The sequence below is a fragment of the Dermacentor andersoni genome, chromosome 4, assembly GCF_023375885.2.
Source record: "Dermacentor andersoni chromosome 4, qqDerAnde1_hic_scaffold, whole genome shotgun sequence".
In the NCBI taxonomy this organism is placed as follows: Eukaryota; Metazoa; Arthropoda; class Arachnida; order Ixodida; family Ixodidae; genus Dermacentor; species Dermacentor andersoni.
The window spans coordinates 192,857,483-192,871,502 of record NC_092817.1 but is presented as its reverse complement, the minus strand read 5'-3'; the positions used below and the strand labels follow the sequence as shown (position 1 = coordinate 192,871,502).

General features: G+C 45.3%; 1 protein-coding gene across 1 annotated transcript in view; it reads right to left on the bottom strand.

Annotated features, from left to right (window-relative positions):
* The window catches only part of LOC126532460 (probable serine/threonine-protein kinase DDB_G0280717), a 47,606-nt gene that overhangs the window by 18,232 nt on the left and 15,354 nt on the right, over positions 1-14,020 (bottom strand). Inside the window, exons 3-7 of the mRNA XM_072287687.1 lie at positions 7,752-7,913; positions 5,744-5,835; positions 3,437-3,602; positions 1,381-1,553; positions 850-920 (exon numbers count right to left, since the gene is read on the bottom strand). Coding sequence (XP_072143788.1) covers positions 850-920; positions 1,381-1,553; positions 3,437-3,602; positions 5,744-5,835; positions 7,752-7,913 — 664 coding nt within the window. The remainder of the gene's footprint in view (positions 1-849; positions 921-1,380; positions 1,554-3,436; positions 3,603-5,743; positions 5,836-7,751; positions 7,914-14,020) is intronic.

Below are 14,020 nucleotides of genomic sequence, written 5' to 3'. Positions count from 1 at the left end.
ATCCAGTGTTTCAATTCAATACGAGCCAAATCCAGAGTTCTCACCCTAATATTGGGCATATCTGCCGCATAATTTTTCATTACTTGTGGTCGTAAACTTGCCCTAGCCGACATGTAAAGCATATCATATAATAGCTTTGCTAGCGTTGCATTTAGGTCCGGTAACAAATTTTTGCTTTTTTCTCAGCTTTTGTTTACGTGGATTTGACCCATTTTGAAAAAAAACTCCTCAGATATTTATTTACTCTGTAATTCTGATTCTATACTCACTGCAAAATGCATAGAGTCATTCTACCATTCTGACTTGCTTTCAATGGAATCTTCAGCCTTCGCATAAACTATGTGAATTTCGTCCATTTATCCACATTCGATCACAGTTCCTGGCTGAAGGGGATAGGCAGGTTATGCATCAGGAGTAGAGAATCAGTAGCTCATAAGGTCGTGAGGTGTGGTAGGCAGCCTCAGCAGACCAAGGCCTTGAGGAGTTCCTATAAGAAACAGCAGATAATGAGGTCGCAGAAGCACACGGATGACCATGAGAAAGAAAGGAAGCTCATACAGTCATCGATAGGTTATCGTCCAATGATAGCACGCCACGACGCTATCCCAGTACAATCGTTACAATCGTTAAAGTGCAGCATGAAAGCCTGTGAGTGGTTTCTAAAGATAATGGTTGGGGGTATTGATTACAGCTTACATGACCTACTGACTGATAGACACAAATACTTAGTTCCTTGCATGCACGTTTTTGTGCGCTGTTATTCTGACAACGACAATGATCAGCCAACGCGAGAACACCGCTATTTCTCGAAGCGTTAAGCGAAGTAAAAAGAAAAGAGGCTGCACTCACAGTGACCATTGCAGACCTTAGCTGTGTCGAAGTCGATGACTTTCACTCGCCCGCCTGGCAAAATGAGCATGCTAGAAAAGACGGGTGAATGTATGCGTTGAACTACCTCTAGTGCACAGTCCTAAGAAGCAACTTTGTTAAAAAAGATCGCAAAGAGAACATGGCGAATGTACTAGCTAAGAGTAACACCACAACCGTGTTTTCGGCATTCCTTTCATTAACGCCCTAACTTCACCTACAACCTGAAACATTGCGCACGCAGCGACATAAAAAGTTCAATACCATCAAAGCAGTGGAAATGTGTTCAAGTGCTGACGCAATATACAATTTAAACATGGGTTTACGACCTCCATATTCGTTTAATGGCTGGCTTCGCAGCTAAGCGTCTCGTTGAAAGCACAGCACCTTCGTGCATTTATGAGCAACCAGAAATCTCTACGACCAAGTTTAGACCAGCTTAGGGTGCAGCCGATTGCCAGCGGTGTGCCGCGTTCGCTGGTAGTCGGCCTGCATGCGCGAACCGCCACTCACTTGGACACCTTGATATCCCGGTGGAGAAATCCGCGCAAGTGCATGTGCTCCAACGCGAGGATCAGCTGCGCCATGATGACACGCACCGCATCGACATCCAAGTACTCCTCCTTGGTCACCACACGCATCAGGTCTAGGCCAGCGATGTACTCCATGATGGTCACGTATGCCTCCTGTGACGACGCAAGCTCGAGCTTCAGCCAGAGGAGAGTATGTCACGGCTCTTTTTGTTATCCTCGCCGTCAAGTTAGCTTCTGCTTGCGGGCTAATAAAAAGGTAATCGGTTATGGCACGAAAATAGCATTTCTTCTAGGAGCTAGCTCGGAGGGCAAACAATTTTGCAGAGCAACGTCTATTAAAAAAAGGTGCCTTTCAAACATTTATCCTACCTCGGCGTTGATTGATATATAGGCGTAGACAGAGAGAGCACTGTGTATGTAAGGCATTGGATTCTAATGTAATGTTATCTGCGTGCGAATGTGTAATATCCTTCTTGCGTTCGACTGTGTATGAATTTCCGACAAGCTGTATTACAGGAACATATACAGGGTGAGCCGACTATCATGCACCAGGATTTAAAAATATTCAAATGCCACGTAGCTGGACAAAACCAAGGTAATGTTGCTTGCCGTCGCTCGGGCATACTCAGATTTTTTTGCATTTTTCCAAATGGCATAATTAGTCTTAATAATGAATAAGCTTCTCAAAAATTATAATTAGATGGAAAGTGTCCATGTGGAAATTGTAAAGCAACATGAAAACCTTCCGAAAAAGCTTTCTGTTGCTCACAAAAAACTATATAAGACTCTTTTTCCGAGTGAAAAACAAGCTCGCACTCCACAGTCTTGCGTATATTCGCATGCCTCGGCCAATCACATTACCTTGCTTTTTTTCAGGCTATGTGTCACTTGCATATTTTCATATCTTGGTGGATGATAGTTGGGACACCCTCTATATCAATAAACTGCTAAATAAAGAATTATTCAACAATATTTTTTCCTAGTCTCAGTATCATACGCCAGTGTACACTATCTTACTCAAATGAAATTTAAAGAAAATTTGGGCAGTCCGCGAGTCAGCAGTGTATCAAATGTCTGTGACATCGGCATGGCACCATGTAGCTAACGCAAGCAAAAGAAAAAATGAGCTAGCACAATTTCGTACAGCGACCAAAACACCGCATTTTGGCTTTCAACGTGCGCAACAATTTTTTTTAGGAGCCGTCGTTGCTTGTGGCTAGTGATTAAGCGCATAGTGTCTGTGCACGCTGCGCAGGGAACAAGCCGGGCACCACAACGAAGGCATTATTAGGCATTGTTATAGCAGCACGAGCTATAAATGGTCTCCTGATAATATTGATGTACACGCATGCTTTCAGTGATTACCAGGACAACTACATGACATTAGTGTGAACTCCGCGTTTCAGCTGATGTGTTTTCGGTAAAGGAGCTCGTTCCGCTCAAGCAATCTATGTTCAATGGTAAGAAAGCCATCCCAATGCGAAGTAACTCGTACATCGGAAGTACGTTGGGCCTAGCTTCGACAACGAGTGTAGTGAAGGGACGAGAGGTTCCTGCTGCCGAACAAGTGTGCAGGTGACAAACATGACAGGCTGCGCAACGTAGGCTAGCGCATGAACAAGCGGATCACAAATCGTGAATGGAAAGTGTGGGCACAAACGATGACCAACGCGGCCGAAGAGTCGCTTCGGAAAAGTATACGTGACAGTTCGTGGTGGACTACACACCTGTCTATGCACAGGATTCGGCACATGGACCGCTTCGACGAGACAAGATGTTGAAGGTTATTTCGCATATAGGTACGTTTATTACAAGGGCGCTACCGAATAGATATGGTGGACGCGTGCATGCGTTAAACGGTGGGTTTCAATATGACCAGCGATATTTTAATAACAGGATGACCTGCGACACATACGACACGTGTGCGATATAACTGATCTTTTGCAAGTAGCATGGGGGAGCAGAGATTTTTTTGTTCTTGCTTTCGCTTCGTTCCCAGCGATCTACTGACGAGTCATGCGTCAGCCTGGACTTACCTTCACGCAGAAGCAGCAGTAGTACTTGACGAGAAACGGGTTCCTGATGACGGACGCGACGACTTTGTCCATAGCGGCCTGCTTGTGCCGACTGAACCGGTCCATGTTCACCAGCTTCACCGTCGCCACGAAGTTCGCCGGGCGATAGTTGGCCAGGTATACCGCCCTGCGGTATGCAAGTTCCCTTTACAAACATTCTCCGCTCCAAATACGGCAATTTCCTTATTCAGGCCACAATATAAAAGGCACAATAAAAGCATGCTACCAACAATGCTACCAATTTCTCACTCCATTGTGTGGCAGATGTGTAGGAGGTAGGTCTCTTGCTTTGTCTGCGCGCAGAATTAGCTTCAATGGTTGCGGGCACGACTATAATGCGTGTCATTGCGTGTAAACGGTCGCATACGATCTGCAGATTGAGCTAAAAGACATAACCTAAAAGAAGTACTTAGCTGATATTTGAAACATGATGGCAGTATTCATCTGTGCACCTGATGCACCCCAGGATGGCAGACTTCTAATGCGTGTATACAAAGAAAAAAATGTTGTCCACACGTTGGGGGCCAAGCAAGCCAACCTGAGTGCCCTTATCAATTTTGAGTTCCAGCCTTTCACATATCAATTGCGACCATACCAGTTGTTCATATTCAGAACAAAAATTGCTGACGTGGCTGTGTAGTTCATGCAGGTTGCTGGGGCCTGACGCGAAAAGGCGAAGTCACGTCTTTTTTTGACCTATATAACGGGCTTTCTTGAAGGGCTCCAATTGGGGGTAAAGCAGCCCAGGTGGTCTAAATTAATCCGAAGCCATCCACTACGGTCATAGTGCCAACGCTGCTTTGGAACTGCTAACCTCCCCCACCCCCCTTCAAAATCAATCAAATAGATGACTGCAAAGAGACCTATGTAAAAGCAAGGTCATGGAAACAAATGCATCTGACGTTTCCGAGCACACCCGGCAAATTTTACAAATACAGCTTATGTCCTAACAAAGTATTAAAATATGAGTATTTGACTGGTAAAACACGGGTAATTTAGCCTTATGCATCCCTTGGCTTATGCTTATGCCCTATGTCTTATGCTTCCCTTGCTTCCCTTCCCGTCTGTTATGGTTGTTACTAAGAAAACATTGAGCCGATCATCGCTGCTGATTCTTCTGGCTCATAACAAATTTCTTTTCATTTGTTTATTTTCGCTTTAAGGGCCCGGAGGCCTTAAATAAGAGAGGGTGGGGGTAACTCTATGTCACAATGCCTGAACAAATGAAAGGGACGTGATGAATTTAAAGTGAGATGCAAAAAAATAACACAATTCGAAAAATATTAACATTGCGTCGGCAGGATAAAGTTGAAGTAGGGGTAGAGTGGGATACGGATATTGATTGGAATGGTTAGTCAAAGTTTCCCTGAATGATTTACTGTCAGAGCATGACACAGATTTCTGGGACGTTGTTCCATTACGTTATTGCATCAGGGAAGAATGAGGTGCTAATTGCAGATGTGATTATGGATTTACCAGGGAATGACTGGAGTGAGGATGGTAATAAAAGCCGTGGAGCAAACGGGGACGACAGATGATCCGGAGGGAGCCAGGCGATAGCAGTTCAAGTGTGCGTTTTAGTAGGGTTATGCTCATTTCGCGAGTGTTGGGAAGTTAAAATTAAGATAGCGTGATTTTGCATGGCTTCTATGTCACAGGAATATTAACCCAACAGGCAACGAAGCCAAGGCAAGCATATGGATAATTAGTTATGGTGGATATTGAAATGCAGAAAATAATGAAGAAAGCAAAATTGAAAAATATGAACAGGTAACTTTTCGCCGGTGGGGACCGAACCCATCACCTTCGCATTGCGCGCGCGATGTACTACCAAATTTACCGCAGCGACGCTGCTACAGACCCTTCCTATGAATGTACAAAATGAGTGGAAACAGAGGGGCTCGTTTTTTTGTTCATCACGATCATATAAAGCCTACATGCAGTGCAGCCGAAGAAAGCATATGGATTATTAGCTGTGGTTAAAATTGAAATGAACAAAATAATGAAGAACAGAGAGGTTAACCCTCCTTAGCACAATAATGTGATGGTGTTGTGAGCCTGTTGAAAGGCGGTGAAGTCCTTGTTGCTTTGAGCCGGTATAACCATCTTATGTTAGTGAAGACTGTAAAGAGTCCTGCTCGCCCGTTAATTCGTCCGTCCATCCATCTGTCCGTCCGTCCGTCTCAAAACATTTCAGGCACGCCTTTACATTGGTTCACGGTTCTGAAGCCTAGAATGAAAATTCGACAGTGCTGCATGCAAACGTACCCAAAGCCGCCAGCCCCGAGCATCTTCATGTTCTGAAAGTCGCGCACCCGTGGAATATACACGGCGAACGGAAGAGGTTTAGGTGGATTCATCTGTGAAGAAAACAACAGGTATACAAATATAACGCAAGGAAACGCTAAGATGGTACTCAACGGGATGGAGCGATGGTTATGCTGTCTTAGGTGACGTTCGTACATTTTTCGAGTGTATCGGAATTAACAAAAGTGTCGTAACACTCTCATATCGTCTCGTTTCCTTGGTTGCCCTTGTGCTTAGTCGTTATTGAACATTATTCCACGCAAGACAAAAAAAAACAGGTATTAAGAAAACAAATGGACACGTTAAAGCTCATTCAGTCCGTTTCCTTTTAATTCGTACTGTCCGCGTAATGAGAATGAACGTTTAGTCGAATTAGTGTAGTGTAACATAAGAATCCCTGTAAGAGGTAATTACGAATAACTACATCAAATTTTCAAAGAAGATTGCGTAAACGTCTTGTATATTTTTTCCAATATTTTTTTGTTATCATTATTGGCGAACATGTTGAGACGCCTTCCCCATCGCAGGTATCGGCCCCTCATTGCGACTGGTGATAAATGGAGATATGAGGAAACGAATTCTTGCGTAACAAGGCCCCTGGTCATTTAGTACCTACCGCATGGGCACCACTGCACCACTAAAGTTGTTGTCGTAGATTGTCGACGCAGAAACTTCGGCGACAGCGCCACAAGGCAGTTTTCCTTTTTTTTTTGTTCAATGTAAAAGTGTTCCACTGGAGCTATCGCCAAACATTCTCTATCACAGACGGCACCGACTGGTGTAGTCCGCACGTGGCAGCCACTGAACTAAATCAAACACCATGCCTCTTCATGAATGTTTTACAAATCCAGGCAACTGCATTCACGCTCAACTGGAACCATGAAATCTTTCTTCCGTTTATGTGCGATGCCATCGCCATATTTCAAAGCCTACCCTCGCCCGTGTTTGCCTCGTAGGTTCACTGGGAACAAAAATTCCCACCCTAAATTTCGCTTCCTACAGTCACCATAATTTAACTTTCTCTCTCAAATGCGACAGATTTCATTAAAATCGGCCCAGTGGCCACCTCAGAAAACCGCTTCTGCGTTTTACATGTATTTGAATACGCGGCACTGAAGTTGGGCCCGAGCTAACGCTTCCTCTTAAGACTGCTTGCGTGTAGGAATGTGAAAGCATCAAACCGTTCGTAGACCTCGGAACGCCTTCAACGCGCTCATTTTATACACTAATGAGGTGGTGCCACTTCCCCGCACCGACCCGTGTGCCAACTTATGACGCACTCTGTAGTCATCGAAATGGCTGCGACGTGACGTGTGCAATCAGGCACGCACTAGGCACACCTTTAGTAAGCCATAACTATGGAGCAGCCGCAGCTTCAAGGAAGCGTGCTCGCCTCGCACGCCGGAGGCCCGAGCTTGGTTCCCACCTAGCCCGAAATTTAGAAAATTTTATTTTCCAAGCCACTAATTTACTTTGTTTACAGGAACTTTCCTGAGAAATGTGAAGTCAATCTGAGCCATTCCTGACGGGCTTTTACTCTTTGCGTCGTCGGCCATTTTTCATCATGACGCAGTTTCGCCAAGGTCACCGCCAACATAGGCACCTGAGGCTTTCGCTTTAAAAATAAAAGGTCGTCAAGATAGACAGACACCTAACGCCGTGAATGCCGAAGCTGATTTTCTCAAGGCGTACAACATGGCCGTATCAGCACGCGCCATTAATATTCCAGGTCTGCCTCTCACGCACTGACCAATCACAATTAGTTTCGGTGACTTCACGTGAACTAGCGTGCTCAGCTTGAGATGATCGATGGCACGAATGTGCATTTGTGTGTGGTCTTATCGTACATATACATTTCTAAACGGATTCTTCGAACCAGTGGTTGCGATGTTTCGCTGGCAAACACTTTTCAGACCACGTGAAGCAACACGTTCATCTTCATCCACTATATAACATCTAATATGCCCACCCGTTCAAGCTTGTTGACAATAGCGTCGCCAAAGGCCATCCAATCCGAAACGGGTACTTCGGCGATCTTCTCCAAGGATGTCGCAACCTCGCAAACGATGATAATCAGCTTGCGTACGGTGAGGCCAAGTTCCTTCGCAACTTCCGTATTTTTCTTTATACACTGCGTGAAAAACAACATCAAAGATTATTGAGCGTGTTCGTCTACAATATCTTAAGTGCCGCGTTTATTCAACGTATTAACAAACGACTACTCGAAAAGCATGGCACCCTCGTTACCGCACAAATCGAAACGCGTAGCTGTGTGCAAGAAATATGAAACCCGAATGGCCTTCTATTTCCTATGCCCTCCAACCACAGCGCCAAATTAACAAGCCAACAGATTAGCAAGCAACGGAGTGGCTATGTAATTATTGCCTACACGGCTTGTTTCGTTAACGTGGATTACTTTCACTTAAACTTTAAGTTTACAACTAAATTATACATCATGCTTAAAAATTGCTTAGTGCTTTAAATAATATTAAGGTGTTGCAGGTTACAGTGGAAGCAAGTTACTTTTAACGCACGCACTAAAAAGGGAAATGGCCATGACTGCTGACACAGATTTAAAATTATCTGGATATAATTTAATCTTTTAATGAGCATTCGTGGGCTACAAAATTACTACGCAGGGCAATTTAGGACGATTGCGCGGTCTGTCATCGGCAACACTTAAAGGTATAAAAAATGAAGCTATTCTCACGTGCACCTCTCCAGCCACGGACACGGAGCTCGCACCGATTTGAGGGCAGAACTCAGAAGTTCTTTTTTTTTTTCGTAAGTGCTCTTTGTTATTGGCCTTCAGCCTGTCCTTCAGTATGTCCAGCAATAATTTGGCTGGGGTTTTCTCTTACGAACAATTCTAGCGTAAGACCTTTTTCTGTTAATACAGGAATATATATGATGTTTTTCAGAATTAGAAATACGCTGTACCACTAGGAAACTTTAGACCTGCGCGAACATTCTCTATGTGGTCTGAGTAAACTTTTTTAGCTGTTTTAGCTTCTCAGACGAGATTGATATGGTTTGTACGAAAATTTATGCAAGTCTCTTCAACACTTTCGCAGTGATGTCTTTACAGGATTTTCGTTGATCGCGCTGAAAACTACAGAAAGAAAACTCGCTTAGCGGCGCCTTTTTCTTTTGTCATCCGTGAGCCTTCAAACCACGTGACAAACATGTAGAAGAACAAGAAAGAAAAAAAAGTGCATCCTGCAAGATAAACATGCTCTCTCCATCAGCAGCTCGACAACATATTTCACTCTGCGGTCTTGAAGTCCGTATATCATATGGAATTAGCGACGTTATTTGCTGGGAATTACGCGGTAACGACAGTTAGCGGCGTACGTGCTCCGGGTATATCTTGCAATGCAAACACGCAATAAAAGTGCGCCTGAAATCACAAAAGCTTCCTTACGCTCAAATTGTCTGTAACATCAAATTCCAGCCAATCCTGATGCGGAACATATTAGCAAAATCAGCCGGTCAAAGCAAAAAACAAAACGTTTGTTAAAGAGGCCCGAGAAATTGTGCACACGCGGACGCAGTTCGGCATTGTGCTCAGGTGACCGAGAGAAGTGCTCTAGGAAACTCTGTCACGTCTCGTCAACGACTGCTGCTAAAAAAGTTATTTGTGCCTCCGCCAACAAAGGCCAACGACTTGTTTTCCAGCAGTCAGTCAGCAGCTGGCCACTGTGAAAAAAATTACTTTGGAGACATGACTGCGCTCTTGATTACCAAGTGAATTGGGACTCAGTTTTAATATATTTTTCTCGTCTGACTTCATTGAGCCTTGCGGCGATGTGTCGGCTGGGACGGTAAGACAGAGAGACTGAGAACAACTTTACTTAAAACAAACCGTTGTGCAGGTCCACTAATAAAAGCGCGGCTAAGTCGTCAGCAGGACTAGAAGTTTAAGGTGTTCGACCAGTGGCTTCATGGTGTCTGGGGAGAAGTCCACCGGCCACTCCTCAGGGTTGCAGGTCTTCGTGTAGTAGATATGTGACTGACGCTCCCACGCATGGCTGCGTGGCGACCCCGACAGTACCACAGAACATTGGCGTTATCTGGGAAGCCACCCCACATCGCGCAGGTGAGAGACCCGTCCTTGCCTTGTATGTAGGTAGTGCTGAGTGCGGAGGGTCAGAAGAGTGTATTTGTGCACGGCAGATCAAGTAATTCGGTGCGGTTCGATGAATCGGGCCACCACAGGAGGCTGCCCAGGAAACTTACACCGGACGTGACATGTGCCACTCGATTCTCTCTGATCCCCGCGTGACCAGGTATCCCCTGAATCCGCGCACGTGTGGAAGAATGGACATCAAAGTGCTTAGCTAGAGCATTGTAATGACTTTCAGGGGTGTCACCTGACCCGCCGTGATTGTTTAGTGGCTATGGTCTTGGGCTGCTAAGCACGAGGTCGCGGGATCGAATCCCAGCCACAGCGGCCGCATTTCGATGGGGGCGAAATGCGAAAACACCCGTGTACTTAGATTTAAGTGCACGTTAAAGAACCCCAGGTGCTCCAGGTTGTTCCGGAGCGCCCCACTACGGCGTGCCTTATATACAAAAGGAGGATTTGGCATGTAAAACGCCATATTTTTTTTAAATGTCACCTTTCGCGAGGGCTGTACAGGCTGCTTCATTGTCTGTGCATATCATTAAGTAACTGTAAGTAACTGATATGTGGGTTGGGCATGGTAACGGCTTCCATAGTGGCCGTGATTTCGGCCAAACGTTGCCTGCTGACTGTGTAACGGTAGTTTCAAAACAGTGGTACTCAATTGGAAGCTACTCCCGTGGAGTAGTCCTCGGATTTCTGAGACGGGTAGTCTGGGCCCATGCGCCGTGGTACATGTTCGACGGCGATCTGGTGCAGAGTCACCCATGGAGGCCAGGTTGCTTCGAACGCAGGTGGTGGAGGTAGTATATCGTAGCACAACTCACTAAGCAGGGTGTGTCGCTATGCGAGGAGCGTGAGGTGGGTGAATTGTGCTTCCCACTGAAGTTGAGCCAGCTCGTCGAGTCTTGGAAGCATTGGAGCCTCTAGAAGCCTAGCGGACTTGGCGTGTTGAAGCGTACCCAATATAGTGCGAGAAATTTCACGGAGCATTGTTTCAGGCTAGGATTTTAGCGTCTTTTAACTTTCTATATACGGATATAGATACATGATGAGGGGCATGTCTGAGGCTATAGTAATGCTCCTGAGATGGTGTCCTTTGATGGCTCTTATCCTGCGCATAGTGCGTTTCAAGAGGCGGTGAGCATTTTGTAATTGTTGGGTAGTATATTCAAGACATTTCTGGGACTTGGCATCGTCTTGCAAACGGAAGCCTAAAACTTCGATGTAGGGTTTCCTCGGCATTGCGTCATTCTGCAGGGAAAGTGAAATAAGTTGTCGATCTTCGCAAGCCTTTTAAAATGCCCTTTTCCTGACGACGATGCACTCCTATTTTGCATTGTATAGGATGACTTAAGCGGAAACAGCCCAAAAATAACAGGACGCGAGATAGCGAAAGACAGCAGCGCTGACTAATAACCAAATGTTTATTATATGAAGCAGTGTAAAATATAAAAGTATACTATTTTGCAAAAAAAAGAACAGAAAGCACTTGACTGGAGCATGCATGGAAGTAAAAAGATTATGATCGCTTCGATAGAAATGAAATTTTCTTCCCAAGAAGAGAAATTGAAAGAAAGCTTATGCAAGCAATGACCCCACTCTTCTGGATGTGGAAGACTTCACAGTTTAGTCGCACATGCTCATCATGATAGTTTGGCAGTATTACACAATGTTTAAAAACTCACGGCCACATTACACGCTACAGAATGAAAAGTGACTATCTCTTCCTTGCTTACTGACCTTATATGAGGGTTTGCGCATGTGGTCGTTCAGACATGATATTTTGCACAGTTGCAGCGCAAGTCATGAACCAACCACCCTAAACGTGTACGCTTCTGCAGATAGAGTAAGTCCTATTCCTTGAAGGTGCTCAATTGTGGTGTCAATAGCCGACTGTAGTATGTTATATTTGTGATGGTGAGCCTTTGCAGGTCCAGAGGGTGATGTCAGCTTATATTGCACAATGAAGGCCTGGCACACCTCTGATTTGTCGCGTAAGACCGTTGAGAGCGAAAGAAAAGAGGCTTGGTGACAAAATCGACCCTCGCAGCACCCCAGCCAATTTTCGGTGGTCAAGTTGTACGCGTACTCGTGAGCATTTTGCGTGACCTCGTCTATGTGGGTTCTCAGCCGTTTGTGACGTTTCCATCTGCGAATTAGCGCATGCTTTTTTGTTCCAGTACGTTATGAGGTATGTGCGGAGGGAGCGATTCCACGCGTCTAGTTAGACATGTGGACTTTTGTAGTAAGCTTGCAAAAAGTGTCCCAGTCTGTGAGTTGCGTAGGAATAGAGTATTGACCACGCTTTGGGCCTCTTTGTCGGTTAGATAAGGGAACAGTAACTTCAAGGGTTCAATAATGACTACCGAATGTATCACCCAAGTTGCACAAGTCAGGTGCATTTCCTGTCCTGCCCTATGCCAAATCTGGATTCGTGTCACTTGTACAGAATTTCTGTTTCTGGTGGTTGTGTTAACATCATTGAGAGGTTAATGGTGGTGTGTGTGGGCCAAGTCGAGAAGGATCATCCCGACCGCCCAGAAGTCTGCGTACGCCCAGTAGACATGGCAGTCATTGAAGCTGCCTACTCACGGAAAGTCCCACTTTTCAAGCTGCTTGAGGAGTTGGTGCCAAGGGGTTCGTAGAATTTTCGTATTAGGTAAGCGATATGTGTAGCTGATGTTCATGTCGTACTCTCGGAAGAATCGGCATTTTAAGAGAATGCTTTCTTTATTGGCATTCTCTGGGTGGTCGACGGGTTCCTGCACAGCCGTGTGTCATCTGCTACTAGCGCTGCGGCCATAATTCGGCATGTGGCCTGATCAGTCCCATGCCTACATTTCTGAAGGATGCTAAGCACGCTGTAGGCTGTATAGCCCAGTAAGGAGATTGACGCTAGGGGTGCCTGGAGAACTGTGAAAGCTGGCTTACACGTGGATTGCGTGATGAAATGTAAAAGAGAGGTACGTATACGGCGAATACCCTGGCAGTTCCACTGCCAGACCACAATCACCGTAGTGTGCTCTGACGCAACGCACTGAGAATTATTCGGCATTACTATATTAGTTTTCACGTGGTTGTATCGATGCGCCTCGTCACGGGCTGTACCGCGTCTGCACGTAGATGCTGCGTTTTGCAGGAGGTCAACAGATTGCGTGAGCGCTCTAAGTTGTTTGAGTAACTCTAATTGCTGCTTGTAACTCAGCCGTAACTCTAATTTCGACTTGTTTCTGCAGATGATAAACTTCTTACTATGGCGTGTAATCGCACATCTGTCTCAGTTCTGTATGCGAGAAAGCATCGCGGAGGTGCTGATTCCTGTGGGCCCGCGCAAGAGAGAGTTATGCTTGAAGGAGTAGGATTGTTATGTAGTCTGATATCACTTCGACTCATAGGAGTGAAGGGCAGACTCACCTTGGTCAAGGAGGAGTGCATAGGCGGAGATTTCTCGTTTTTCCGGGAGGGGGGGGAGGGGGGGGCGGCCAGTTTTCCGAACCCATATATATATATATATATATATATATATATATATATATATATATGGCATGTGAAGAAGCTTCGCGTGTCCTCAAAGTGGCGGCGCTGCAGTGGCGGCGCCAATGACGATATCAAACACCTCATAGTAGGAGACAGTTCAATTTCACAGCCTGAGTACTTTCGGTGGTGTAACCTTCCTTCATGTAATGGTCGTGCACTTGGCTATCATTATTACTGTTTCGCCTTTCCAGCGAAACTGCAGCCTCTCTCTCTCTCTCTTTGTGTTGCAACTGCATTGCCTGTGGCAAACCAGAATAGACAGCACATCACCTTGATAATGATACGGAAGGAGCACCAACAGCAGGTTTCGCGGCTTCGTAGCTGTTTTTTCCTCTCATTTCTACGCTAAAATTATTATCCGTCTATTAAGGCTGACTGATCACTTTGATAACAAAAGCCCCTTGATAATGCGGCTGAAGCACTGCTCTGATCACTCACGAAATGCGAAAAGCAAAGTAATAGGCATATAGAATGTTTCAAAATCCCGGATTTGCTCGCATCACATCGACAGAGTGGGCGCCAGAAACTTGCTTCGCATCAAAGCCAAATTAAAGTGACCGTTTTGTTTTTCA